Source organism: Entelurus aequoreus, linkage group LG04 (assembly GCF_033978785.1).
Source record: "Entelurus aequoreus isolate RoL-2023_Sb linkage group LG04, RoL_Eaeq_v1.1, whole genome shotgun sequence".
Lineage (NCBI taxonomy): Eukaryota > Metazoa > Chordata > Actinopteri > Syngnathiformes > Syngnathidae > Entelurus > Entelurus aequoreus.
In genome coordinates this window covers 26,079,380-26,104,987 of record NC_084734.1, presented here as the reverse complement: position 1 = coordinate 26,104,987, position 25,608 = coordinate 26,079,380, and the positions used below count along the sequence as shown (strand labels likewise).

Sequence of the window (25,608 nt, the reverse complement as noted above, 5' to 3'; positions counted from 1 at the left end):
TTTTGATTTGCTGTTTATAACATTACAGCTGCCTTGCTGAGCTCTCTCCTGCTCATTTCAGGGGCTTTTAAAATGATAGTGGATCCCTGTACGGCACTATGGTGAATGTATTTTGATAAAATACTCCATATATCTAAAGTCAGTTTTTCCTCACACAATTCTTACATCTTAAAAACACTTTCTGTTATGCAACAGTAATGCTGGGCACCCGGCAAGTTGACATACTGTACATGGATTTCCTAAAGTAGTGACATGAAAAATTCCCAAGTAATACATCCACAATCACTAATCATCATTCCTTATGCATGTATCTATTTTTTCTCTCTCAGGACATAAGTTGATGGTTGTAAACATGAACCAACAAAGTGACACTGCTGACCTACTTGGTGGGTGAGTGACAAAAAGGAACCCATAGATGGACGTGGACAACCAGTACAGTTGGGTCTGGCACAGAACAAAATATAACATTTGTATTTTCACTGTCAAAGGTTGTAGAGGGTACCAAAATAACAGATATGGACCATAACCATACCACTTTTTGGCACTCATCTGTGGAGCCATCTAGCCGTTCCGGAAGATATAAAAGCTTGAGAAAAAACAACTAAGTGCCCAGATGCCCAAAAAGCTGCGCAATTGCCAGAACTCTCACCGTGTAGCATTTTCCCTCTCAACTTTAGTTTCTCATTGCGCGCCTTCTTTCAAGACGTGCACTTTGAGTGGAGCAACCTTTAAACGGGATCGTTTCCCGTCACATTTGGCTTCCGCATATTCTCCCATCAACTTAAGTACTTTTGCTCTTACCTCCTTCTGAGGCTGGAATAAGTCAATTGCCCCAGGATGGTGATTCATTATATTGCACTTTGGATCAACTGATCTGATTTATTTTTTTCACAATTAATGTTAAACTGTCAGCTGTCATTCTCTGACTTTGGCACACTCAAAACACACATACGACAGAGACCTACACATTTGTCTATGCAATCCCCTATTATGCATTTGCATCTGCATTTACAGAGCCAAGAAGAAGACACACCACATAACCTTAACTTCACAAGTACACATGACAACCACCGCCTGGATTGATAGGGCTTTTTAGATTAAAGTCAAAGTGTTAATATTTCTTAAGGGTTATCAATGACATTCACAAATGTTTGGAAAACTCCATGTTCAGGCTTTTCACAGAGCCAAAAAAAAGTCTGCCTTTTTAGTAATGAGCTTTCCTTTATTCACGATTTAAGCACTTAATCAATCTCAGCATCGATGAAAAATGTTTTAAAAGTATGACTCCAAAAGCTGAGTGCAATTTCTGTTGTCCTTCTCTTTCGCCTCCAAACAGACAGCAAGAAAGCTCACTCTATGCATACATTTTAGGATCTGGCCGTGTTTGGTTCATAGCGAGAAAAACATTTGTGAATCCTGAGAGACAGCTTTTCTCTTAAAAAACTAAAATTGAAGTATTCTCTTTAACAACAAAAATACAGTATAAAGATTTCATCACACCCCCAGCAGCATACTAGGGGTAGTACAGCATCATCCTTACTTATTTATGTTTTCTGCCGAACTCAGGTACAAGCCAGTAGACCACAAGCAGATATTAATCCCACTGCGGGAGGCCTTTGAGGACTTGTTCTCCCAGACCTACTCCAGGTCGCAAAACCTCACATTTTTAGGTCATGTGCAAACATGCTTCAGGGAGAAGCGTTGGCATGACCTGCTCAAACTCATGGACCATGTCTGCAAGTCCTTCCTAGCTAAAGATTTGCAAGATGACTCCAATGGTAAACAAAGTTACAGTCAATAATGCTAGTAAATGCTGTGCTGTGTACATCATCTATTGTTTTTAATGTTTTGTCTATAGCCGCCTTGCTGCAGGAGAAGTGGGACGTTTTGGCAAGCAAACTGAGTCAGACTCAGAAGCAGATTGAAGCGTGTGAGACAGCCATGGTCTTTGCATTTGTGGAGGTAAAGCTTCAAGAATCATCCATCAGATTTCTGTTATTCTCATCTTGTACAAGTTAACAGTGGGGACTTCACCTGATCCTATCAGTGAACGGTTTGACCGTATCAAACCGTTTAAGGCTGAAACGACGCGTCGACGTAGTCGACGTCATCGGTTACGTAAATACGTCGACGCCGTTTTTGTGCGTCGACGCGTCGCATAATGACGTCACACTACCGTCATGGCGAAGCGCAAAGCAGACGATCAAAGAAGACGATGCGAGCGGTGCGAGCGAGGGGGGAAAAGCATGCCAAAAGTGGTCAAAAGTGTGGGAGTATTTCAATACACAGCCTAATAATGTTGTTGTATGCACACTGTGTCGAGCGTAAATGGCCTATCATAGCAGCACAACGGCTATGAACGAACATTTGAAAAGAAAACCATCAACTAGTCAATCGTCCGTGCGAGCATACGTTGTCATCATTACACAAAAACATGAATGTGTCATTTGTATCTGCTAGGGGTGTAACGGTACGTGTTTTGTATTGAACCGTTTCGGTACGGGGCTTTCGGTTCGGTACGGGGGTGTACCGAACGAGTTTTCTAAGCTAAAGCTAAAGTCTTAACAAGCTGCTTTGCTCCGTCTGCCTCTGTCTCAGCACGCAGCATTGTCCCACCCACACAACCATCTGATTGGTACACACGCAGCATTGTCCCACCCACACAACCATCTGATTGGTACACACGCAGCATTATCAGCCAATCAGCAGTGCGTATTCAGAGCGCATGTAGTCAGCGCTTCAGCGTGGAGCAGATAGGTGTTTAGCAGGTGAGCATCAAGCAGCGGACTCTCCCCAAATGATAATAAACACCACCCAGTCAACTACTAGTAACATCACTATGAGCCCGTTGACCTTCTAGAAACTTAAACTGCAGCTCAGCTCACTCGCAATCCTGGCTTGAGGTGAAGGCTAATTAGCTCTCAGTTCCAGCCACATCGACCCCTTCTGAGCGCCTATTTTCAGCTGCTGGGAATATTGTAAACAAGAAAAGAACCTTAAGCATGTAGACATGCTAACCTTTCTTCATTACAACTGTTAGACACTCACTGGAATGAGTAGAATTGGTTATTGTGTACTGTGTTGGACTGGATGTTTATTTTGCACATTTTAAAAGCAATACTTAATGTTTACAGTGCTCCAGAATATTTAGATTGGCACTTTTTTGTATTGGATGTTTATCTTTATTTTTGCACATTTTAGCAAATAAGCAATACTTTCACTTTTGTTGAAATGTTTACACTGTTGTTACAGAATATTTCGTTTTGCACTTTTTTGTATTGGATGTTTATCTTTATTTTTGCACATTTTAAAGCAAAATAAGCAATACTTTTAATTTTGAAATGCTTATACTATTGCAGAATATTAAGATTTGCACTGGATGTTGACTTTTATATTTGCACATTAAAAAGCAAATAAGCTACTTTTAATTTTGTTAAATGTTAAAAGTTTTAAATGTTTACATTGTTACAGAATATTTAGTCATGTTGTTGTCAATGTTGACTGAGTGGCCATACTTCTTTTTTTTTGTAAATAAAAGCCATGCCTTTTGAAAAAACGGGCCTACATTTATTTTTTCATCTTCATTTTGAATAAAAAAATAATCGGTAAAAGGAAAAATAATCTATAGATTAATCGAAAAAATAATCTATAGATTAACCGATTAATCGAAAAAATAATCTATAGATTAATCGATAGAAAAATAATCGTTAGCTGCAGCCTTAAAACCGTTCAGCTCATTCAGAACATTCAAGCTATCTTTGTTGCACTGCCTTATCCGACTTTACACGCAATACAGTAAAACTGTTTTCCAGTTTCTCAGACTTGTCAATAAAGATACACTCACATATGTCTTCAAAATAATCTATTCTTAGCCAAAGTTTGTGTAGGAAATTGGACTTTTGTCAGAAATGGTCTATTTTCTGAGCACTGCTGATGTGCTCCTGAGCAAGATATGCCTCGACGTGACAATGGAGTAAATATAGCAAGGTGTATAGACAATACGATATATACTGTACAGGCCAAAAGTTTGGACACACCTTCTCATTCAATGAGTTTTCTTTATTTTCATGACAATTTACATTGTAGATTGTCACTGAAGTCATCATAACTATGAATGAACACATGTGGAGTTATGTACTTAACAAAAAAAGGTTAAATAACTGAAAACATGTTTTATATTCTAGTTTCTTCAAAATAGCCACCCTTTGCTCTGATTATTGTTTTGCACACTCTTGGCATTCTCTCTGTGAACTTCAAGAGGTAGTCACCTGAAAGGGTTTTCACTTCACAGGTGTCATAGTTTTGATGCCTTCAGTGACAATCTACAATATGAAAATAAAGCAAATGCATTGAAATGAGGTGTGTCCCAACTTTTGGCCTGTACTGTACATAAAATAACATGTCACTAATCCCTATATATTTTAACAAAAATGAATATCCAAATGGTGGGAGAAGCTTCTTATTGTTTGTATTTTTACAGGGAACATTAGCCAATGCAGTAAAGAAAGGCTACTGGATCTTGCTGGATGAGATCAACCTGGCTGCAGCAGAGACCCTGGAATGTTTGAGTGGACTCTTAGAGGGCAGTGCGGGATCGCTGGTGTTGCTGGACCGTGGAGATTTTGGTAAGGTCATATTGTGAATTTATTTCTCAGGTGGTATTGGTGCATGCGTTTAGCATGTGTGCTTCAGAGCCAGGGGGTTCTGCATTCAAATGTCGGACTAAAGACGTCTCTGTGGGGTTTGCATGTACTCCTTGTGTTTCAAAAAACATGCATGTTTGTTTAGTTGGAGACTATTCATCGGCCACAAGTGTAAATGCTGGTGGGTTTTTGCGGTCTGTGGTTCAGTCCGTATGTAGTCGTCTGGTCTTCTCCAGGGGTATTGTTCAAGTGGCTGTGCTCTTGCCTGTTCTGATATAAACAATTGTGCCGCCAGAACGTTAGCGGCGGTGGTTTGTTGTATAGTATGGAAAATAATAATAAGTAATTGAATACGATACATTACTTAAAATATGCGGCTAATGTTCTCCGTTGTCATGTCATCGTCTCTCATTGTCATACTTTTGTCCAAACACACAAACTATCCATAGAAAACTCCTGACAGGTAACACATTAATGATGGCGCTACCAACGTAACGCTTATGAAAAGTGATTTGCTATTGATGTCCGGATATCTCTTACAATACTTATTCATAGCTATCAAATTTGCATTTGAAAACAAAGCAACATCTTCTGAAAAAGGGAAATTCCTGCTACTGACCCTGACAAATAAGAGTTTGAATACATTGAAAATGTATTATTGTTTTTTATGTTGGCCTATATTTTTTATTACAAACGCGTGTCCTCAAAATGATTAATCAATTAATTTGAATGTATTATAATTACGATTTGGGTGCATGAGTCCTTATTTAACCCAAAATAGTATTTTACACAGGTTTTAAGTTAAGTTAGGAGCACGCGTTCCTAAGGTGTTCCATTTGCAGAACCTTGGTCACACTTAGTCTTGACTGACTCCATGCAACTTTCTGCTACTATATTGTCTTTCAAGTTTTATCATGATTGTTTGTAAAGTAAAAATAAATTTTAAAAAAACGTTTTTTTGTTAAAGTGAGGTTTTAGTCAAAAGTTAAAATTTCAGCATGGTTCCGGTGTGCTTCATGCAAATGGGTTAGCAGTCCGGCTGGCCATCTGAACGTCAAAGTGTTAAATAATAGATAGCACTTTTTGTTTTGGAGTATTGCCTGTTGGGATACAATTCCTTGACTAATGCTTTTATCCTCAATGTGAATTTTTTCCTGACATTATTTTGTTTTGATACAACTTTTCTAACACATTATCCCGACTTGGGACACTAAATTGACCCTAGTGTGTGAATGTGAGTGTGAATGTTGTCTATCTGTGTTGGCCCTGCGACGAGGTGGCGACTTGTCCAGGGTGTTTCCCCGCCTTCCGCACGAATGCAGCTGGGATAGGTTCCAGCCACCTCCGCGACCCAGAGAGGAACAAGCGGTAGAAAATGGATGGATGGATGGTACAGTGTTGTGTAACTGGCCGGAAATTGAACCGTATGTACCGCTACACTAGTCCTGCTGAAAGAAAAGAAGAAAAAAAAAAACTAAAGCCACGTCCACACAAACATGGATACTTTAAAAACTCGTACTTTTCGATGTGTTTTGGTCTCTTGCCCGCACAAAAAATTGACCCTAGTGTGTGAATGTGAGTGTGAATGTTGTCTGTCTATCTGTGTTGGCCCTGTGATGAGGTGGTGACTTGTCCAGGGTGTACCCCGCCTTCCACCCGAATGCACCTGAGATAGGCTCCAGCACTCCCCGCGACCCCGAAAGGGACAAGCGGTAGAAAATGGATGGATGGATGGATATACACATATGTATATGGCTCACAGGTTTGTCGCACTGTGTGGATAGCATTCTTTCTTCTGATCTATTAACCTATTTGCTCATTTATTCTTAGCTGGTTACTCTCTGCTGTAACAGAATTCCAGTTTGACTTCTGTTGAAGTGTACAAAGGAGTTCATTTGTTGTTTTGCTATTTCACAGTCAAGCTAGCTTAGCGGTTAGTATAGGTTCTCCTCTCAACCTGCAGTGTGTTTTGCTCCGTGTGTCCGCGCTAGTTCTACATTTTAGAACTGTCTTTAATACTTAGTATAAAATAATTAAATAATAGATTTATAGTCGTTTTTCCATCAATTCAGAATCTTCCACGTCCTGATCTTGATGCGTCTCAGATTCCATCATTTCCCTCCTACTCCCCAATGTCATTGACGGTCTAGTATGTCACCACATGAACAGTTCATAATGCCCCCAAGTCAGCTGTGGCTGCTTTTCCGGGCTCCTGATTAAACAAAATGTGCATGATAGTGGGTGAATTGGTTTTTCAGACGGTTTTAAAACCACACTCGTGTGGGGATTGTTGTAACATCAAAGAGGTGTTTTATATAAAATATCCATGTTAATCTGGAAATGTCTTAAATGTAAATTAGAATTCAAGAAAGCAAGAGGACATCAGATGATGATTTACTTCTTCTTGCACCACCACTACCTCTTGTCATTAGTTTCTGAGTGTATTTTTTGCTGTTTTCCTTACACTGTTTGAGAATCTACTGTTCACTTTTTAAATTAGGTTGTACAAGTACATTCCTGTTTTATAGTAGCCTGGGTAAAGTTTTTCTTCACATTCCCAGTAGATTTAATAGTTTAAAAAAAATCAAGGTTTTATGGGCTGTATCTGCTGTGGAACAATGGAGTAAATCTTGACAGTCATTTGAAATAAAGGGTATTCACACATTTTGAATTGGGGCTGCACGATTAACGAGCATCGAAACAACATTCAGGTTTTAATTAGTGTGATTACGTAACCGCAAGAAGCAGAGTTTTTTTAGGGGGTGGTTTTCTCCGCCGGCACCTGCCTTTGTATGAGAACCATGTTCGCCATTCAGAATTGTTGAACCTCGCGTTTGTTCGTCTCTTCCTTCAAACAGGAAGAAAAACATCTCACTCTGTGCCTCGCTTTCAGCACCTGAGCGCATTTATATAACAGTGGTCATTTCAGTTACCATATTTTCCAGACTATAAGGTGCACTTAAAATCCTTTTTTTCCCTCAAAGCTCGACAGTACGCCTTATAACCCGGTGCGCCTAATGTACGGAATAATTCTGGTTTTGCTTACCGACCTCGAAGCAATTTTATTTGGTACATGGTGTAATGATAAGTGTGACCTGTAGGTGGCAGTCAAACATGGCAATATGACTCAAGTAAACAACACCAACATGTTATATATTCCATTGAAAATATAGAACATTACACACGGCACTCAAAAATCTATCAAAATATTTTAGTACGACTTTGGTAAGCTATGAAGCCGCACCGCTTGATGGATTGTACTGTGCTTCAACATACGAGTATTATTATGGTGTGTGTATAAGGTAAGACATATTATCTGGCGTTTTGTTTCGCAATATTATGCAAAAGCAACTTTTCTTACTTTCGGGTGCCTGATGATCTGTATTTGGGATCTGCATATATCCTGAAAAATTGCGCGCGTACGCCTTTGTAGTCCGTGCCGACATCGTAGTTGATAAGCTTCTTCTTTTTCTTTATCTTCTTGTTATGGGACATTCATCCTCCGCTGTTGCCATTTCTAATATAAAGTAATGTAAAGTTCTTACTTATATTTGTCAGTAAACTTGCCATGAAAGCTCTAAAACATACCAGTGTAGTGAGTTTACATTATTCACCCAAGGAACTTTAGTTATTAGAGTTCCGGTCGGACGGTTTTTCACAGGACACATTTCCGTTGTTGTTGTTTCCGGATGAGGAGATGCTGCTCCGTTATTGGTTTAAGTAAAGTCTGAATGTCATTAAAACAGTTAGCTCCATCTTTTGACACTTCTTCCACTCCCGTCCTTGCACGCTACACCGCTACAACAAAGATGATGGGCAGAAGGCGCTGTCGAAGGTGAGCCACGTAAATAAGACCACCCACAAAACGGCACATCCGGAAGCGACTGTCAGAAAGCGGCTTGATGATGATCTGTAAAACATAATCTATGCAACATTTTGACCAAAGAACCACCATTACATGTTATGTAGACCACAAGGAAGTTCTTTCCATTTAGAAAAAAATAATACAAATAATATGTATATAATAATAATATGACTCCTTTAATGCACCTTATATATAAAAAAAGATCAAAAATAGACCATTCATCGGCAGTGCGCCTTATAAGCCGGTGCGCCCTATAGTCCGGAAAAGACGGTATTCACAATCTTTGTCTCGGTGTGAGGAAACTCGAGCAGGGCGCCAGCTTACACACACTGGAAGCACACTGGAAGCACGGACAGACCGTCTCCCTACACGCCACAAAGTAAATGGTAAATGGGTTATACTTGTATAGTGCTTTTCTACCTTCAAGGTACTCAAAGCGCTTTGACACTATTTCCACATTCACCCATTCACACACACATTCACACACTGATGGCAGGAGCTGCCATGCAAGGCCCTAACCACGACCCATCAGGAGCAAGGGTAAAGTGTCTTGCTCAAGGACACAACGGACGTGACTAGGTTGGTAGCAGCTGGGGATCGAACCAGGAACCCTCAGGTTGCTGGCACGCCGTTACCCCCCCATTTACTGGAAGCACGGACAGACCGTCTACCTACACGCCGCAAAGTAACAAAAATTTGAAACAATATGATTACAAAGCCAAATATCCTGTTGTAGGAATTTTTCAGCTTTAAATCAGATGGTCATTATTAGACCATCAACACGGATGTACAAATAAAAGTTTGTATCCTTTTAAAATGGTTACTTGCATTATTGTAATATATTATGATTACAATATAAACACAGTATAGTTTTTATCGGTTATTTCTTCAGTTAAAGAGCATGATTTTGACAAAATTTGTCTGCAGAAAGCCAAATATTTTTGAAAGTAAATTATTGCATATTGTTCTAATGTGTGGCACCTTGAGACAAGAATATGTTGATTGACAGTCTAAAAGTCACATGTCTTTCTTCACTCGTTATTTTCACAGTTTTATGCATTTTTATGTATAAAAGATAAAAATCTAAAATCAAATCGTAATTTTGGAGGGAAAAATTGCAATTAGGTTCTTTCCCAAAATCGTGCAGCTCTATTTTGAATAATACTGCATGGGAGATTGTAATTCTTTTTGTCTGTTTTTTTTGTGGTCTTGACTTAGCTCCCCTGGTTAGACACCTGGACTTCAGACTATTTGCTTGCATGAACCCAGCTACTGATGTGGGGAAGAGAAACCTACCTCTGGGCCTCAGGAACAGGTACAGTGTGGTGATGCTTGGCCATAGATGTTGTTTCAATCTCAGTATGATTATAACTTAATTTTAACGTTTTATCACTGCAGGTTCACAGAGCTGTATGTGGAGGAGCTGGAAAATGAAGCAGACCTGCAGATCCTGGTTTCAGACTACCTCAAACACTTGAATCCTCACAGGAGTGTAATTGATGGCATCATAAGGTTGCAAAAAAATTTCTCCACTTGTCTGAATTATGCAAACCTAATAACTTAATTTTACACAAAACCTACACCTATACATCAGTTAAGTCTTGTCTACAATCGTATTTGTATCAATAACGAGAAGTAATTTTACAGCAAATGTCACAATTCATTATTTATATTCACAAAGCCAAGATGACATGAACCAAACAGGATGTATAAAACACTTGCACATTATAATATATATATTAAATTAACATGGCGTTACTAGTGAAAATGCCAGTATGAAAAAGTGTCATGTGCAGTACATATAAATAACCTTTAGCAACGTGGTTGGTCATAGTTACAAAATATGATATCAACCTAAAATATAAACAGACAGGTACTAAGATGTGATGGTGCTGATGCACTTGTGTATGTGTGTACAGTTTCTACTTGACAATAAGAAAGGAGGCTTCCTCACACCTTGTAGACGGGACAGGCCACAGACCCCACTACAGCCTGCGCACGCTATGCAGGGCACTGAAGTATGTGGCAGCAAACCCGTGCCACGCCGTGCAGCGCTCACTTTATGAGGTTAGTTTGAGAAAATGTGTTAATAGAATATACGGCTCCTGTGGTTTTCTGTAAGTTCTGTGTGCTCTTACTCTTTCCAATCTGGAGCACCACTATGTACTTTGCAATGAAATTACTTCATGTTTGCAGGGTTTCTGTCTGAGCTTTCTGACTCAGCTAGACAGGAAGTCCCATCCCTTGGTCCAGAAACTGGTTTATCAGCACGTCTTGAAAGGAAACACCAAGTGTCTTAAACAAGTAAGACCTCTTCGAAGTGGTCTCTCTTCAGTGTTATTGAATAACAATAAAAATATTTTGTGTGACCTAATGCAGGAACATAATCAAGAAATAGATAATTTTGATAAACAATGTTATTATCCGAAGTTTATTCTCCAATTTTACATTTCTTTCAGCCCATTTCGGCTCCTAAAGGTCGACCATGTGTGGCGGCAGAGGGCTATTGGGTGTCTCAGGGTGAGATGGAGCCAGCTGTGGATCCCAGCTACATCCTCACAGCCTCAGTCAAACTCAACCTAAGGGACCTTGCTCGAGTGGTATCTGCAGGGTATGTCAACCAGTAGAACCTAAAGGGCACTGTCTGCTAAAGAGTTTCATGTTAATACATTTGTCAGTAATTATCCAGTTTAGTGTATTAACAAACTAGAGGGATGCTATATACAGTATATATAATAGTAGAAATGATCAAGAGCTAAAAATGTCATCTCTTTCTTTAGTTTTGATTACCTTAGGACCGTTTTTTCTCTTAAAGTTCATGCAACGCAAAAGACAGTTGCATTTAAGTCGAATTTTAACAGTAGGTGGCAGTCACAAGTGTTTGAGGCAGTGCCAAAAGCATGGTTACTGTGAGTTAACTTTTCAAGTTTGAATGATTTCTTATTTTAGTGTACTGTACTGTACAGCAAAAGATGACATCTGCCCATTACCTGTCACCTGACATGTTAGCTACTTCTCTTTGTTTAAATGTTTGTATTGTCTATTTTCTATTTCCTGCTGGACCTATTCTCTATTTTATGCTGCTGCTGTCATATATACTGTATATACTGTAATGTTGTACATGATCATTGGTTTATATTGCATATGTGTTATAGACATAATATAATATATCTGTATATAAATTATTCTGTACACATATTATGTATATATTCGTATATATGTTAGATTTTTTTATAGTTATATTAGTCTATTTATAACTGCATTGTCCTTTCCATCCTTACACTTTCCATCATTGTAACTGAGCTACTGTGTTTAACAATTACCCTTGTGGATCATTAAAGTTTGTCTAAGTCTAAGACTAGGTGGATTGTTCATATTGGTCTCTGGACCTCAGTCCAGACTTGTTAAAAGATTAATCTGAGTGTGTGTCCCTTTCACCCTTTCAGTGTAATTTGTATTGTATTGTATTGTACTAATAATTAATTTTGGGGAAATAACATTTTACGCTTTGCTGTATATTTTGTGTTGCACTACAAAAAAAAAGGAAAAAAAGGAACACACTTGCAAATAAAACAGTCAAAATCCAACCAAAGTGAAACAAATAATTCAGTATGTCAAAATCAAATGAATAAAGATAAGGAAAATACTTTACAAACGATAAAAAAAATGTTTATCGAAAACAAAATTAAAAAGTTTGCTTTTATCTTAAATGACTACATAACGAGCTAGCAATACAAAAGTATTGTATTCTCACCTCATGCTTTATCTTCACAGAATTCACCCAGTGCTTATCCAGGGGGAAACATCTGTGGGGAAGACCAGCATTATCCGCTGGCTGGCCGCAGCGACTGGTAACCATTGCGTTAGAATCAACAACCATGAGCACACTGACATCCAGGAGTACATAGGATGCTACTCATCAGACGATCGAGGCAAACTGGTGTTCACAGAGGGTAAGAACACTCTTGCTGTAAGAGCTTGTTTGATATCAACATTTGCCATCGTCAGACTCAGACTTAAATGTTTTCTTGTTGTTCTGCTTGCAGGCATACTGATCAGTGCCATGAGAAAAGGTTACTGGATCATCCTGGATGAGTTGAACCTGGCCCCCACTGATGTTCTGGAAGCCCTCAACAGGCTGCTAGATGACAACAGGGAGCTTTTTGTGCCGGAAACACAGGAAGTTATCAAGGCTCACCCAAGATTCATGTTGTTTGCAACCCAGAATCCCCCTGGTCTCTATGGGGGTAGAAAGGTAGTCTATCAATCTTGTCACACTGTAATTTTAGTGTATGTAATAATAATAATGGAATAGATTTTCATAGCACTTTTCTATTCACTCACTCCATATTCACACATTCATGGTGGTGAGCTACTTTTGTTGCCACAGCTGTTGGGGTAGACTGACGGAAACATGGCTGCCAATTTGCACCAAAGGCCCCTCCGACCACCACCAAACATTCATTCACATTCATACACCAGTGTGAGCGGCATATGGCTCTATGCGTCTGTTCAAGGTCAATGAGGGTTATCTGTCATTTGAGATTTGTCAACAATCCCACAGAATACATAAACAATATGTACCGTAAATTATAAATAGCTGTGCTTTTGTGTCATAGTGAGTTTTAAGAAGACGAAAGCAAAGCTGTAGATTTATTCTGTCCATGGGATGATTCTAAATTAATTTGTCATTAATTTGGTGGTCATTCATTACTACATGACCAGTTTGTCATAATTTACAACTAATTCAGCAACAGTTTTTACTTGGTAAAAATTTCAAAGTCAAAATACATGAGAAATACTTGGTTGGGTAAAAAACGTCATACTTATTATTCATTTATTACTTATTTATCTGCTTTATGTAAAAACTTAATGATGGTAGTACGAATATATTGTGTACCATATTGACAATTCGATAGTTGAAGCTTTCGGATTCAATTCAAATTTGTAGCGATTCAAAGTTGCTGAAGGTTTTGGCCCCTTTGCCATTTACAAAGTTAGAGAAAAAATATGTTCTCTAAATATTCTGGCTCGACAGATATTGACTGCAGATTTTTTTTTGTCTGCGTGCCGCCTATTGCCAACGCTAGATGATATACAGAAATTTTAACACAATCCAGTGAAATTACTGACAGCTTTGATTCCACTTCAAACATGTTGATTGAAAGTTATTGTTTGGCTTTAATTCAAGGGGTATATGAAAATCCTGCATCATACTGATTAGGGATTGCTTTGGGAAGCCAACAAAATTGTACATTTTCGACTCTGCTGTACTTTAAGGTGCTTTCCAGGGCATTCAGGAACCGCTTTGTGGAGCTGCATTTTGATGAACTACCAAGCCAGGAGTTGGAGACCATCCTCCATCTGAGGTGCAGAATACCTCTATCGTACTGCACCAAACTCGTCAAAGTCATGACCGAACTACAGGTACGTTATTGTTTTTTTTCTTTAGTTTAAATATTTGTAGTGAAACCTGATGTCATAGAGGTCCATCCATGCATCTATTTTCTACCGCTTGTCCCTTTCGGGTCGTGGGGAGCCTGGAGCCCATCCCAGCTGCATTCGGGCGGAAGGCAGGGCACACCCTGGACAAGTCGCCATAGATATGCATTCACACACCAGGGCCAGTGTTGCCAATCAGCCTATCCCCAGGTGCATGTTTTGGTAGTGGAAGGAAGCCAGAGTACCCGGAGAGAACACAATTAATTGCAATTCATTATTACTTTATTACATAAATTACATAATATTTAGCGCGTTATGTTTTGTAATTAAGTTAAAGTTAAAGTACCAATGATTGTCACACACACACGAGGTGTGGCGAAATTATTCTCTGCATTTGACCCATCACCCTTGATCACCCCCTGGGAGGTGAGGGGAGCAGTGGGCAGCAGCGGTGGCCGCGCCCGGGAATAATTTTTGGTGATTTAACCCCCAATTCCAACCCTTGATGCTGAGTGCCAAGCAGGGAGGTAATGGGTTCCATTTTTATAGTCTTTGGTATGACTCGGCCGGGGTTTGAACTCACAACCTACCGATCTCAGGGCGGACACTCTAACCACAAATAGTGTTAATCTAATGTTTAATCTATAATGTTAGTTAACGCTAGGGTTAGTTGCGGAATCTCTGGCTCTCATCTTCCTGGGAGGGGCAAAATATTTTCTTCTTCCTAAGGGGGCGTGACGGATAACATTTGAGAAGCACTGAGTTAGATCAAGAACAACATGGACTGACAACATCAAAGACTGGACCCAACAGAAATATTATGAATGCGTCCGAGTAGCTCAATATCCCAAAAATTACATCTAATTAATTAATCGTTACTTTTTCAAATTGCTTTACAGCACTAAGTAAAATTATATATACAGTATATTACAATATTAGGAATTATGAACTTATACAGATACTTTAAACCCGATAACATGAAAAAAATACCTCTGGTAATCAATGCAAAAAAAGGTGTACTCAGGCCAACTGACCCGCACTGTTTATGGAAAGAAAATCCAGAAGTTATCATCTCAAAAAAGAATAACGTGCATCCCTAACCATAGTAATAATGCCATTCAAGATAGAGGGACTTTCCACTTTGAGGCACTTTTGATATGCGAATTCAACTAATAGAGTAGATCTTCTGGTTTACGTTACAAGACCATTAGCGAATCATGGAAAAAAAGAGAGTTACAACCGATAAAAAAAAATATTTTTGACACTTTAATAAAGCCTGAATTATGCTGCTAAATAGATAGTACTTTATTGATTCCTTCAGGAAAATTCAAATTCCAGCAGCAGTGTACAGAATTGAGAATTAATTTAAAAAGTAAATAATGGGGGTATAAATGGAAATAAAACAGAAAATATAACAATAAGAATAAAAATATAACAGTAAAAATAAGAATATAACAAGAGAAACTAGGCAGTAGTGACCGTGTTATGAAAATGTATTGCACTTTTAAAAAATTGTTTTGCATCCCCTGTCATCCTCGTACCCCCCTCCCCCAGAGAGGAGTTGTACAGTCTGATGGCGTGTGGGACAAAGTCGCCACATACGACTGCTGCAGCCTCGCTCTCCCCTATCTAGAACTTCCTGTTAGCTTGATGTTGACGTTCTCCTCCGATTTCAGATCGACATTTACAAACCCTGTTTCCATATGAGTTGGGAAATTGTGTTAGATGTAAAAATAAACGAAATACAATGATTTGCAAATCCTTTTCAACCCATATTCAGTTGAATGCACTACAAAGACAAGATATTTGATGTTCAAACTCATAAACTTTTTTTTTTTTTTTTAAATAATAATTAACTTAGAATTTCATGGCTGCAACACGTGCTAAAGTAGTTGGGAAAGGGCATGTTCACTACTGTGTTAGATGGCCTTTCCTTTTAACAACACTCAGTAAACGTTTGGGAACTGAGGAGACACATTTTTTTAAGCTTCTCAGGTGGAATTCTTTCCCATTCTTGCTTGATGTACAGCTTAAGTTGTTCAACAGTCCGGGGTCTCCGTTGTGGTATTTTAGGCTTCATAATGCGCCACACATTTTCAACGGGAGACAGGTCTGGACTACAGGCAGGCCAGTCTAGTACCCGCACTCTTTTACTATGAAGCCACGTTGATGTAACACGTGGCTTGGCATTGTCTTGCTGAAATAAGCAGGGGCGTCCATGGTAACGTTGCTTGGATGGCAACATATGTTGCTCCAAAACCATATGTACCTTTCAGCATTAATGGCGCCTTCACAGATGTGTAAGTTACCCATGTCTTGGGCATGTCTAGCGACCAACTGTAGTTACTGACAGTGGGTTTCTGAAGTGTTCCTGAGCACATGTGGTGATATCCTTTACACACTGATGTTGCTTGTTGATGCAGTACAGCCCGAGGGATCGAAGGTCACGGGCTTAGCTGCTTACGTGCAGTGATTTCTCCAGATTCTCTGAACCCTTTGATGATATTACGGACCGTAGATGGTGAAATCCCTAAATTCCTTGCAATAGCTGGTTGAGAAATGTTGTTCTTAAACTGTTCAACAATTTGCTCACGCATTTGTTGACAAAGTGGTGACCCTCGCCCCATCCTTGTTTGTGAATGACTGAGAATTTCATGGAATCTACTTTTATACCCAATCATGGCACCCACCTGTTCCCAATTTGCCTGTTCACCTGTGGGATGTTCCAAATAAGTGTTTGATGAGCATTCCTCAACTTCATCAGTATTTATTGCCGCCTTTCCCAACTTCTTTGGCACGTGTTGCTGGCATCAAATTCTAAAGTTAATGATTATTTGCAAAAAAAAAAAATGTATCAGTTTGAACATCAAATATGTTGTCTTTGTAGCATATTCAACTGAATATGGGTTGAAAATGATTTGCAAATCATTGTATTCCGTTTATATTTACATCTAACACAATTTCATTTGGAAACGGGGTTTGTACAATAAAAGTGATTGTTTTAATTACTAGGTTAGATTATATTAGATTCACCCCTCAGCTCCTTGTCTCTTTTTGTCATTGTTCTCCCTTGACAAAAGTAGTTAACAAACTAAATTCATAGAAGCATAATCTCGGTTTAAGATCTATAATATGCCTCACAAACATATTAAACACATTTTATTGATGCAATGTACAGGTACTCACCACTAATGAAATATAGTAAACGATGATAGCTGGAACAGATGGAATCAGAATCTAGCCTTTACCTTGTCAACAGGCTAGCATGCAACGGCGTCTGTTGTATGGTCGCCTCCATCTCCTTCGAAAACGGCTCGTAGTGATGCACGGCTCCGCAGGCCGAAACCTCACTACTTGCCTGTTGTAATTCCAGTAATGACTTGCAATCATTATTTAGTTGTGTTCACCTTGCTGCAAGTTTTGAGGCCGGATTGTTGTTAAAACTTACTTCTGTAGCCACACACTTGTGCACCAGGGATATTCAACTAAATTGTTTTGAGGGCCAAATGTCCATTAAAAGCTAAAGACCAGAGGAACGGACTCCCTTCACTATTAGTCTTATTTGGTATATTCTGGAAAACCAACAGACATTATGATGTCTACAGTAGACATCTGATTTTGGTCTATTTATTTTAGATGGGATACTTGTATAGCGCTTTTCTACCTTTTTAAGGAACTTAAAGCGCTTTGACACTATTTCCATATTCACCCATTCACACACATTCACACACTGATGGCGGGAGCTGTCATGCAAGGCGCTAACCAGGACCCATCCGTAGCTAGGTGAAGTGTTTTGCTCAAGGACACAATGGACGTGACTAGGATGGTAGAAGGTGGGGATTGAACCAGGAACCCTCAGGTTGCTGGCACAGCCACTCTCCCAACTGCGCCACGCTGTTCCCATTTTGTCAGAGATACAGGAGTGCTCTGATGTTTTTAAGGATGTTCTGCAATGAAGCGAGTCAAAGATAATCTCGATGACAGCACTTTAGTGTTTTTATTAATCCACTGCAAAAATGGTAGCCTCTCACAAGTTTTTTTTAACTGAACTTGCGGGCCACCAGTTGAATAGCTAAAATGATAAAAAAGAGAGAACTTAAAGTGGAACCTTGAAGGAACACTACTAGTATAACTAAATAAGTGGAACAAGCACTACTGACTGCATCTGAAGCAAAAAAGCTATAACAACACATAAATCACATTAAGAAAAACATGTGTGACTGCCAAAAAAGGAGAGAACTTAAAGGAGTGCCTTGAGGAACGCATCAGTTATGTAAATCACAAGTTTGGAACCCAGTGTTCTATGTTTGCTAGCAAGATTCAAACGTGATCTGCCAATGTGTTTACAGTGGTCCAAGTGCTCTGTACAACAGAAGCACAGCAATGTTTTTAGGAATTTGCTACAAAAAGTTTGGTCTCCCAAGTTTGAAATTGAACTCAATGTGGATTTGACCCCCTGGCCGCCAGTGAATAGCCCTGATGTATGCTGCATTATGCTGTACTTTTTTTTTTATTGTCACATACTTTAAAATAATTACCAATTTGGATTGAATGCGATGTGATATTGTGAGGGGGGAAAAAGGCTTATGTTTTTTCCCCACAGTCCTTGCGCAGAGGATCGACTGTGTTTGCGGGCAAACATGGCTTCATCACTCTCAGGGATCTGTTCCGCTGGGCCGATCGCTACCGGCTGGAAGAGCAGACGGAAGCCTCTCAGGACTGGTTGCAGCATTTGGCTGATGATGGTAAGGCTTGGTAATGTTGTTCTGATGCTCACGCTCATCCAGAATCTTAATTCAAGTCACCTTCTTTGTTAGGGTACATGTTGCTGGCAGGACGTGTTAGAAAGCCTGAGGAGGAGGCCACCATCCTGTCCATTCTGGAGAAGTACCTGAAGAGGACTGTGAACCCAGAAAAATTGTTCTCTTTACAACAGGTCACGACCCAGTTTAGTAAGTTGTCCCACCATGTGGTAGAAAAAATGACTTCAAGTTGACTTAATTAACATTCACCTCTCTATCCATATTTCATACTGGTTGATCCTTAAACGCTGGGCTATGCTCTGATTGGCAGGTCCTGTTGATGGCAGTGTTGCAGTGCCAGAGGATTTTCGCCATGTAGTGTGGACACAAAGCATGAGGCGGCTCGCTGTGCTCGTTGGACGAGCGCTTCGATTTGGCGAGTCTGTGTTGCTCGTTGGAGACACTGGGTAAGACATGGCAGTCTGGGGGAAGATCCTAAATGGGCATTTTCGTATTTTGTTTAATTTCATTTTATAAGGTGTTTGTTTAAGTGCCAATTTCTGTACATTTCCATTACTTTACTATTATTGGCATATTTTATGTTTAACACATAATAGATTAAATTTATATAGCTTTTTTTCTAGACACTCAAAGCGTTTTACAGTGAGAACTGGGAACCCATTTTTGATTCACCTCCCGACTCACCAAAAATGGTGGTAAGCTACATGTGCAGCCACAGCTGCTAAAAGTAGGTGACAGTGTCATCACCAGGAAAGATGAGGTCACCTACCTAGGTTCCATTCTAGAGGCTAACCTTTCCTGGGATAAAATGGCAACCAAGGTAATCAAAAAGGTTAACCAACGAACGAGATTTCTCTACAGAATTTCCTCTCTGGTCAACAAAAGCACCTTGAGGATTCTGGCGGGAACTCTCGTTCAACCCTTTTTCGATTACGCATGCACCTCCTGGTACCCTAGCACCTCCAAAACCCTCAAATCTAAACTCCAAACATCTCAGAACAAGCTAGTCAGGTTACTTCTAGACCTCCACCCCAGATCCCACCTCACTCCTACCCACTTCTCTAAAGTGGGCTGGCTCAAGGTGGAGGACAGAGTTAAACAACTTGCACTGAGCCTAGTCTATAAAATCCGCTACACCTCCCTGATACCGAAGTACATGTCAAACTACTTCCTTAACGTAAATGACCGCCATAACCACAACACCAGGGGGTGCTCCACTAACCACGTTAAACCCAGATTCCGAACTAACAAAGGTCTTAACTCATTCTCTTTCTATGCCACATCAATGTGGAATGCGCTCCCAACAGGTATAAAAGAAAGGGCATCTCTATCCTCCTTCAAAACCGCAATAAAAGTTCACCTCCAGGCAGCTACAACCCTAAACTAACACCCTCCCCGGATTGCTAATAATCAAATGTAAACAATCAAATGCAGATACTTTTTATTTTTCTTATGCCTTCTGATCTCTCTCTCTCTCTCTCTCTCTATGTCCACTACTTGATGTCCATATCCCCCTCCCCAACCCCCCCCCCCCCTCCCTCCACACACCCGATTGTAAATAATGTAAATAATTCAATGTGATTATCTTGTGTGATGACTGTATTATGATGATAGTATATATGATAGTATATATCTGTATCATGAATCAATTTAAGTGGACCCCGACTTAAACAAGTTGAAAAACTTATTCGGGTGTTACCATTTAGTGGTCAATTGTACGGAATATGTACTTCACTGTGCAACCTACTAATAAAAGTCTCAATCAATCAATCAATAGACTGACGGAAACATGGCTGTCAATTTAGCCTACGGTCTTTCCAACCACCACCAAACTTTGATTTACATTTATACACCAGTGTGAGTGGCACTGGGAGCAAGATTAGTGGAGTGTCTTGTCCAACTATAAGACAGTTTGGTCACCTCTGCTCAACAGCACATACACGACACAACATGGACAAGTGCGGAGAACATAGATAGCTAGTTTCCATAACATCTCTGAACTGCTGAAGCATACATATTTATATACAAGAATGATGTGGAATCCTCACTCCTATCATTTTTGCAAGACTTGGTCATGTCTTTTCTGCCTCACGTTCTCAGGTGTGGAAAAACAACAATCTGCCAGCTGTTTGCAGCATTAGCTGGCCAGAAGTTTTTCTCTGTCAACTGTCATTTACACATGGAAACATCAGACTTCCTGGGAAGCTTGCGGCCTGTCAGACAATCCACCCAGGTAATGTTTGTTTCTTTAGGCATGGGGTTGGCCCCAGGGATCATTATGACATTTGGTATCTAGAAATCGATAAATATTGTTGGAACGTTTGCTGTAATTTATTTAAAAGAACGAGGGTATGTTTATGATTTTAATCTCTTTGTAATCTCATTTAAAAAATCCTGAAATAACCCTCAACCCAAGGTATTTTTATTTTAATTAATTGCATCACTGTGGCAAATCAAATGGTAGATATATAACCAAAAAAGGTGGCTTTTTGAAATCATGCATTGTTTTAACGGACTTTAACAGATGCAGTTTTAGCCATTAACTAGAATAAAACATCAGATCCGCACAAAATCTTGAAGTCAACGCATCAAAAAACAGTAAAATGTTAAAACCCTTATTTGAGCAATACAAAAGCAGTGATTGAATATTGAAGTTGTTTTTCCTCTGCTTCAGATATTATAAAACAGACCCAGGTCACCCATCAATCACAGTGCTGTAAGTTACATCATTAAAAATGTCATTGTTCTTCATCACAGTATAATAATAATTATAACAATAATAGATTTTAAACACCGATAAACAAAGATTACACGGAATCCATCAACATCCATCAAATACGTTACTTACTGATGCACAAATAATTCCAACATTTTCATTACTGATTAATGTTTGATTCATGTGCCCACCAGATGGAAAGAAATGATGAACCTCAATACTTATGTACTTATACTCCTTGTGAGTGTAGAAGGAAGTGTGGTCGACCAGATAGTTTGAAAAGGCCACTTTGCTGACGTTGAATACTTTGAATCTTGTGAAAAGTGTATCATAATTCAGCCTTCACCTTTATTATACTCAAAAATCCGTGTAGCTGCTGCGAAATGAACATGAGGTAATTTTTTGCCCCCCAATTAAATTCTGCAAGTGCCAGTAGGTCACGCAGTTGCTACCCAGCAACAAACCAGAGTAGGGTTATCCTGGTAATAAAAGTTTCTGGACATTTTGATGGAAACGTGGCTATTGTTGCCAAATGGACAATCCGACACCAAGAAAATGTAGCTGAATTCACGTCTGACTCATTATTTACTGGAATTATAATACTTTTCTTATAGCATCACCAATATCTGAATTTCAATAAAATTTAATGGAAACATGAATGACTTAATGTAATCATAAATAAATACATTCCAAGTAAAGCAATTCAAATTGCTGTCCTGTGTATGGTTGCAGGGTGATGGTGATGAATGCAGGCTTTTTGAGTGGCATGACGGCCCTTTGGTTTTAGCCATGAAGCAGGGTGGAGTGCTCCTATTGGACGAAATATCCTTGGCAGACGACTCGGTCCTTGAGCGACTGAACAGGTGGACAACATTGCAAACACACACAAACGTGATTCGTGTTTTTGATTTTTATGTATGGTAAACTTTGGGACTGCAAAGAATTATGAGCCTAACGCCAATCAAATTTATTTATTTTTTTTCAAATATTTTTATTGAATTTTGCAGACAATACAGCATGATGGATCATGGCAACAGCAAGTTGAAGTATCTGCACATTTTTCAATATGTAACATAATAAACCCCATCCCTTACAATGCCCACCCGCTTAATTCCCAAGGTAATTGTCGCCTAGTGCCCACAACAAATATAGACACACATGAATATATGCAAACTTAGCTTCAATCTAACAAACTATATTAAGGTAAATAAAGAGTAAGTAAGGTAAAGTAAATAAATAAATAATACATAAGATATACAATAAAATATAACGTAAAAGTAAATAAACACAAGGAATGAGGGGGGGGGGGGGGGGGGTCTTCAGCGGTCAGTTCTGTCTAAGTTGTGTTACTCGAATCGCTTGGGGTGATGTCAAGCTTGTCCCTAATAAGGTCCAGGAGGGGGCCCCAAGTTTTATGGAAAGATGCCACAGATCCTTTCTGCGAGAACCGAAGCTTCTCTAATTGCAGACACCGCAAGACATCTTGTATCCATCTGTTATGGCTCGGCGGAGACGCAAGCTTCCATTTAAAAAGAATTGTACGCCTAGCCAGCAGAGTCGTTAAAGCAATGACATGACGAGCGGTTTCAGGTAAACCGTCCACCTGCGGAACGCCAAAGAGGGCAGTCAGCGGGCTAGGTGTTATTGTCCTATCAAGGGCCTGCCCGACAGTGTCAAAAATAGCCGACCAAAAACTTGAGAGTTTTGGGCACGTCCAGAACATATGCAAATGGTCAGCTGGGGATTGTCTACAGCGGTTACAAGCAACGCTGTGGTTGGGGTGTATTTTAGCCAGTCTAGCATTAGTGAAATGTGCTTTATGTAGTATCTTACATTGTATTAGGCCATGCCTAGCGCATATAGATGATGAATGCACCAGCCTCAAAGCTTCTCTCCACCGCCCGTCAGGTATAGGTGCCCCAAAGTCATGCTCCCAGGATTCTCTGGCAGGTGAAGTGTTAAGTGGATTAAGAAGGCCGATTTCATTATATATTACAGATATCAAACGTCGTTTGTCAGAGTCAAAGGAGAGAAACCAATCAATTTCTGCTTCTGGGGGGCGGTTGGGAAAATGAGGAAATAGTTTTTTAATAAAATGCCTTATTTGAAGGTATCGAAAGAAATGTGTATTAGGTATATTGTATCTTGTTGACAGAGAAGCGAAGGAAGCGAACACTCCATCGTGGTACAGGTCGTTGAGAATTTTAAGGCCGTTAGTCGACCAGGTGCGAAACGCGGAATCAGAGCAGGCAGGGATAAAGGCGGGATTGTTCAAAATCGGAGCACCACTGGAAGCTTTGTGCAGGCCATGATGTTTCCTAAATTGAGTCCAAATTTTAATAGCATTTTTAACAACTGGGTTTAGGGAGGTCCCCAATGAACATAAGGGTAGCTGTGAGCAAATCACCGCGTGCAGGGAACCATTAGACGATGCCACCTCTATGTGAGCCCAAGGTGGACAGGCGGCTGGGGAGTCGCAGCGGACCCAGTACAGAAGTTTATTAATATTGCAGGCCCAAAAATAATTTCTAAAGTTTGGAAGTGCTAGACCACCCTCCGTCTTAGGGAGCTGTAGAATGGCTTTCCTAAGGCGGGCTGGCCTGTTTTGCCAAATGAAAGCAAGAAGTTGTTGATCAAGGCCAACAAAAAATGATTTGTTGAGACATATAGAGATGTGTTGAAAGAGATATAAAAATTTCGGAAGTAAAATCATTTTTATGAGGTTAATGCGGCCAACCAGGGATAGGGGGAGGGCAGCCCACCTGGACAAGTCCGATTTACATCTGTCTAACAGTGCTTGAAAGTTTTTACGAAACAGCTCTGTGGGAGAATTCGAGACAAACACTCCCAGATATTTAAAACCATCCTCCGAGATCCTAAAGGGGAATTGTGAGCGCGGGAGTGACCTTGCCAAATTATTCACAAAAAATAGTTCGCTTTTCTGAATATTCAGTTTGTACCCTGACAAACGACCGAACTGATCTAGAATCGATAGTATATGGGGAAGCGAGGACGATGGGTCCGAAACGAACAACAGAAGATCATCAGCATATAGGGAGAGCTTATGAACCCGACCAAAACGAGTGATGCCCTTAAATTCCTCCGAATTCTTAAGCCAAATAGCAAGCGGTTCAATGGCTATATTAAACAGCAAGGGTGAAAGCGGACATCCCTGCCGGGTCCCATGCTGGAGAGGGAAGTAGGCTGAACGGATGCCGTTAGTATGTACGGAGGCAAGCGGAGTCTCGTACAGGACTCTAACCCAAGAAATAAATTTAGTATCAAAACCAAATTTCTCCATAATAAAAAATAAATAGCCCCACTCCACCCTATCGAACGCCTTCTCCGCATCCAGCGCCACCACAACCTCCGGAGTATCAGATGGCGGAGAGAGAACTATGTTCAATAATCTTCTGGTATTGAAGAATGGATGCCTCCCCGGCGTGAATCTTGTCTGATCGGCCAAAATTATTGAGGGCATCACGGTTTGAAGACGTATAGAGAGAACTTTCGCCAGAATCTTGCAGTCCACGTTCAAAAGTGAGATCGGTCTGTAGTTACCACAAGAGGTAGCATCCCTGTCTTTCTTAAGAAGTAATGAAATGGAAGCCTCTGACAGAGTCCCTGGTAAGTGGCCGGCGTTGAAGGAATCATTGAACATTCTTGCTAAAATTGGGGATAACAGCAATGAGTAAGCCTTGTAAAATTCAACTGTGAAGCCATCAGGGCCGGGCGACTTTCCATTTTGCATAGATCGAATTGCCTCCTGTATCTCTGACGAGGAAATGGGTCTACCCAGCTCCCTGGCAATGTTTACATCAATGCAAGGATATGTTAATGAATCGAGGGGGTTAGGGCAAATCACGGAGACAGGAGAACATTCAGAAGTGTATAATTTAATGTAAAATTCAGAAAAACACTTATTAATATCAACTGGATCAGAAGTATAACTACCATCGGGTAGTCTAATTTTGGGAATCGACCGCGATGCGCAAGCAGCCCTGGCCCGTTGAGCTAAAAGTCGGCCGGTCTTGTCTCCATGTTCATAGAAGCATTGTTTGGATTGTCGCAGTTGTCTTTCTACTATGTGCGTCATAAGCAGGTCATGTTCCGAATGTAGCAGAATACGTTTTTTATACAGGGTTGGAGATGGACAAACAGCGTATACATTGTCGAGGT

At 40.0% G+C, this 25,608-nt stretch overlaps 1 protein-coding gene across 2 annotated transcripts in view; it reads left to right on the top strand.

Moving 5' to 3' along the window:
• mdn1 (midasin AAA ATPase 1) overlaps positions 1 to 25,608 on the top strand; it is a 194,309-nt gene that overhangs the window by 36,472 nt on the left and 132,229 nt on the right. For both annotated transcript variants that reach the window (XM_062044455.1, XM_062044454.1), the window contains exons 15-31: positions 330 to 390; positions 1,567 to 1,778; positions 1,859 to 1,962; positions 4,481 to 4,625; positions 9,727 to 9,823; positions 9,907 to 10,020; positions 10,428 to 10,575; positions 10,705 to 10,812; positions 10,968 to 11,119; positions 12,283 to 12,461; positions 12,555 to 12,763; positions 13,789 to 13,935; positions 18,554 to 18,695; positions 18,768 to 18,902; positions 19,024 to 19,159; positions 20,814 to 20,946; positions 22,162 to 22,292. In XM_062044455.1, the coding sequence (XP_061900439.1) occupies positions 330 to 390; positions 1,567 to 1,778; positions 1,859 to 1,962; positions 4,481 to 4,625; positions 9,727 to 9,823; positions 9,907 to 10,020; positions 10,428 to 10,575; positions 10,705 to 10,812; positions 10,968 to 11,119; positions 12,283 to 12,461; positions 12,555 to 12,763; positions 13,789 to 13,935; positions 18,554 to 18,695; positions 18,768 to 18,902; positions 19,024 to 19,159; positions 20,814 to 20,946; positions 22,162 to 22,292 (2,353 nt within the window). The remainder of the gene's footprint in view (positions 1 to 329; positions 391 to 1,566; positions 1,779 to 1,858; positions 1,963 to 4,480; positions 4,626 to 9,726; positions 9,824 to 9,906; positions 10,021 to 10,427; positions 10,576 to 10,704; positions 10,813 to 10,967; positions 11,120 to 12,282; positions 12,462 to 12,554; positions 12,764 to 13,788; positions 13,936 to 18,553; positions 18,696 to 18,767; positions 18,903 to 19,023; positions 19,160 to 20,813; positions 20,947 to 22,161; positions 22,293 to 25,608) is intronic.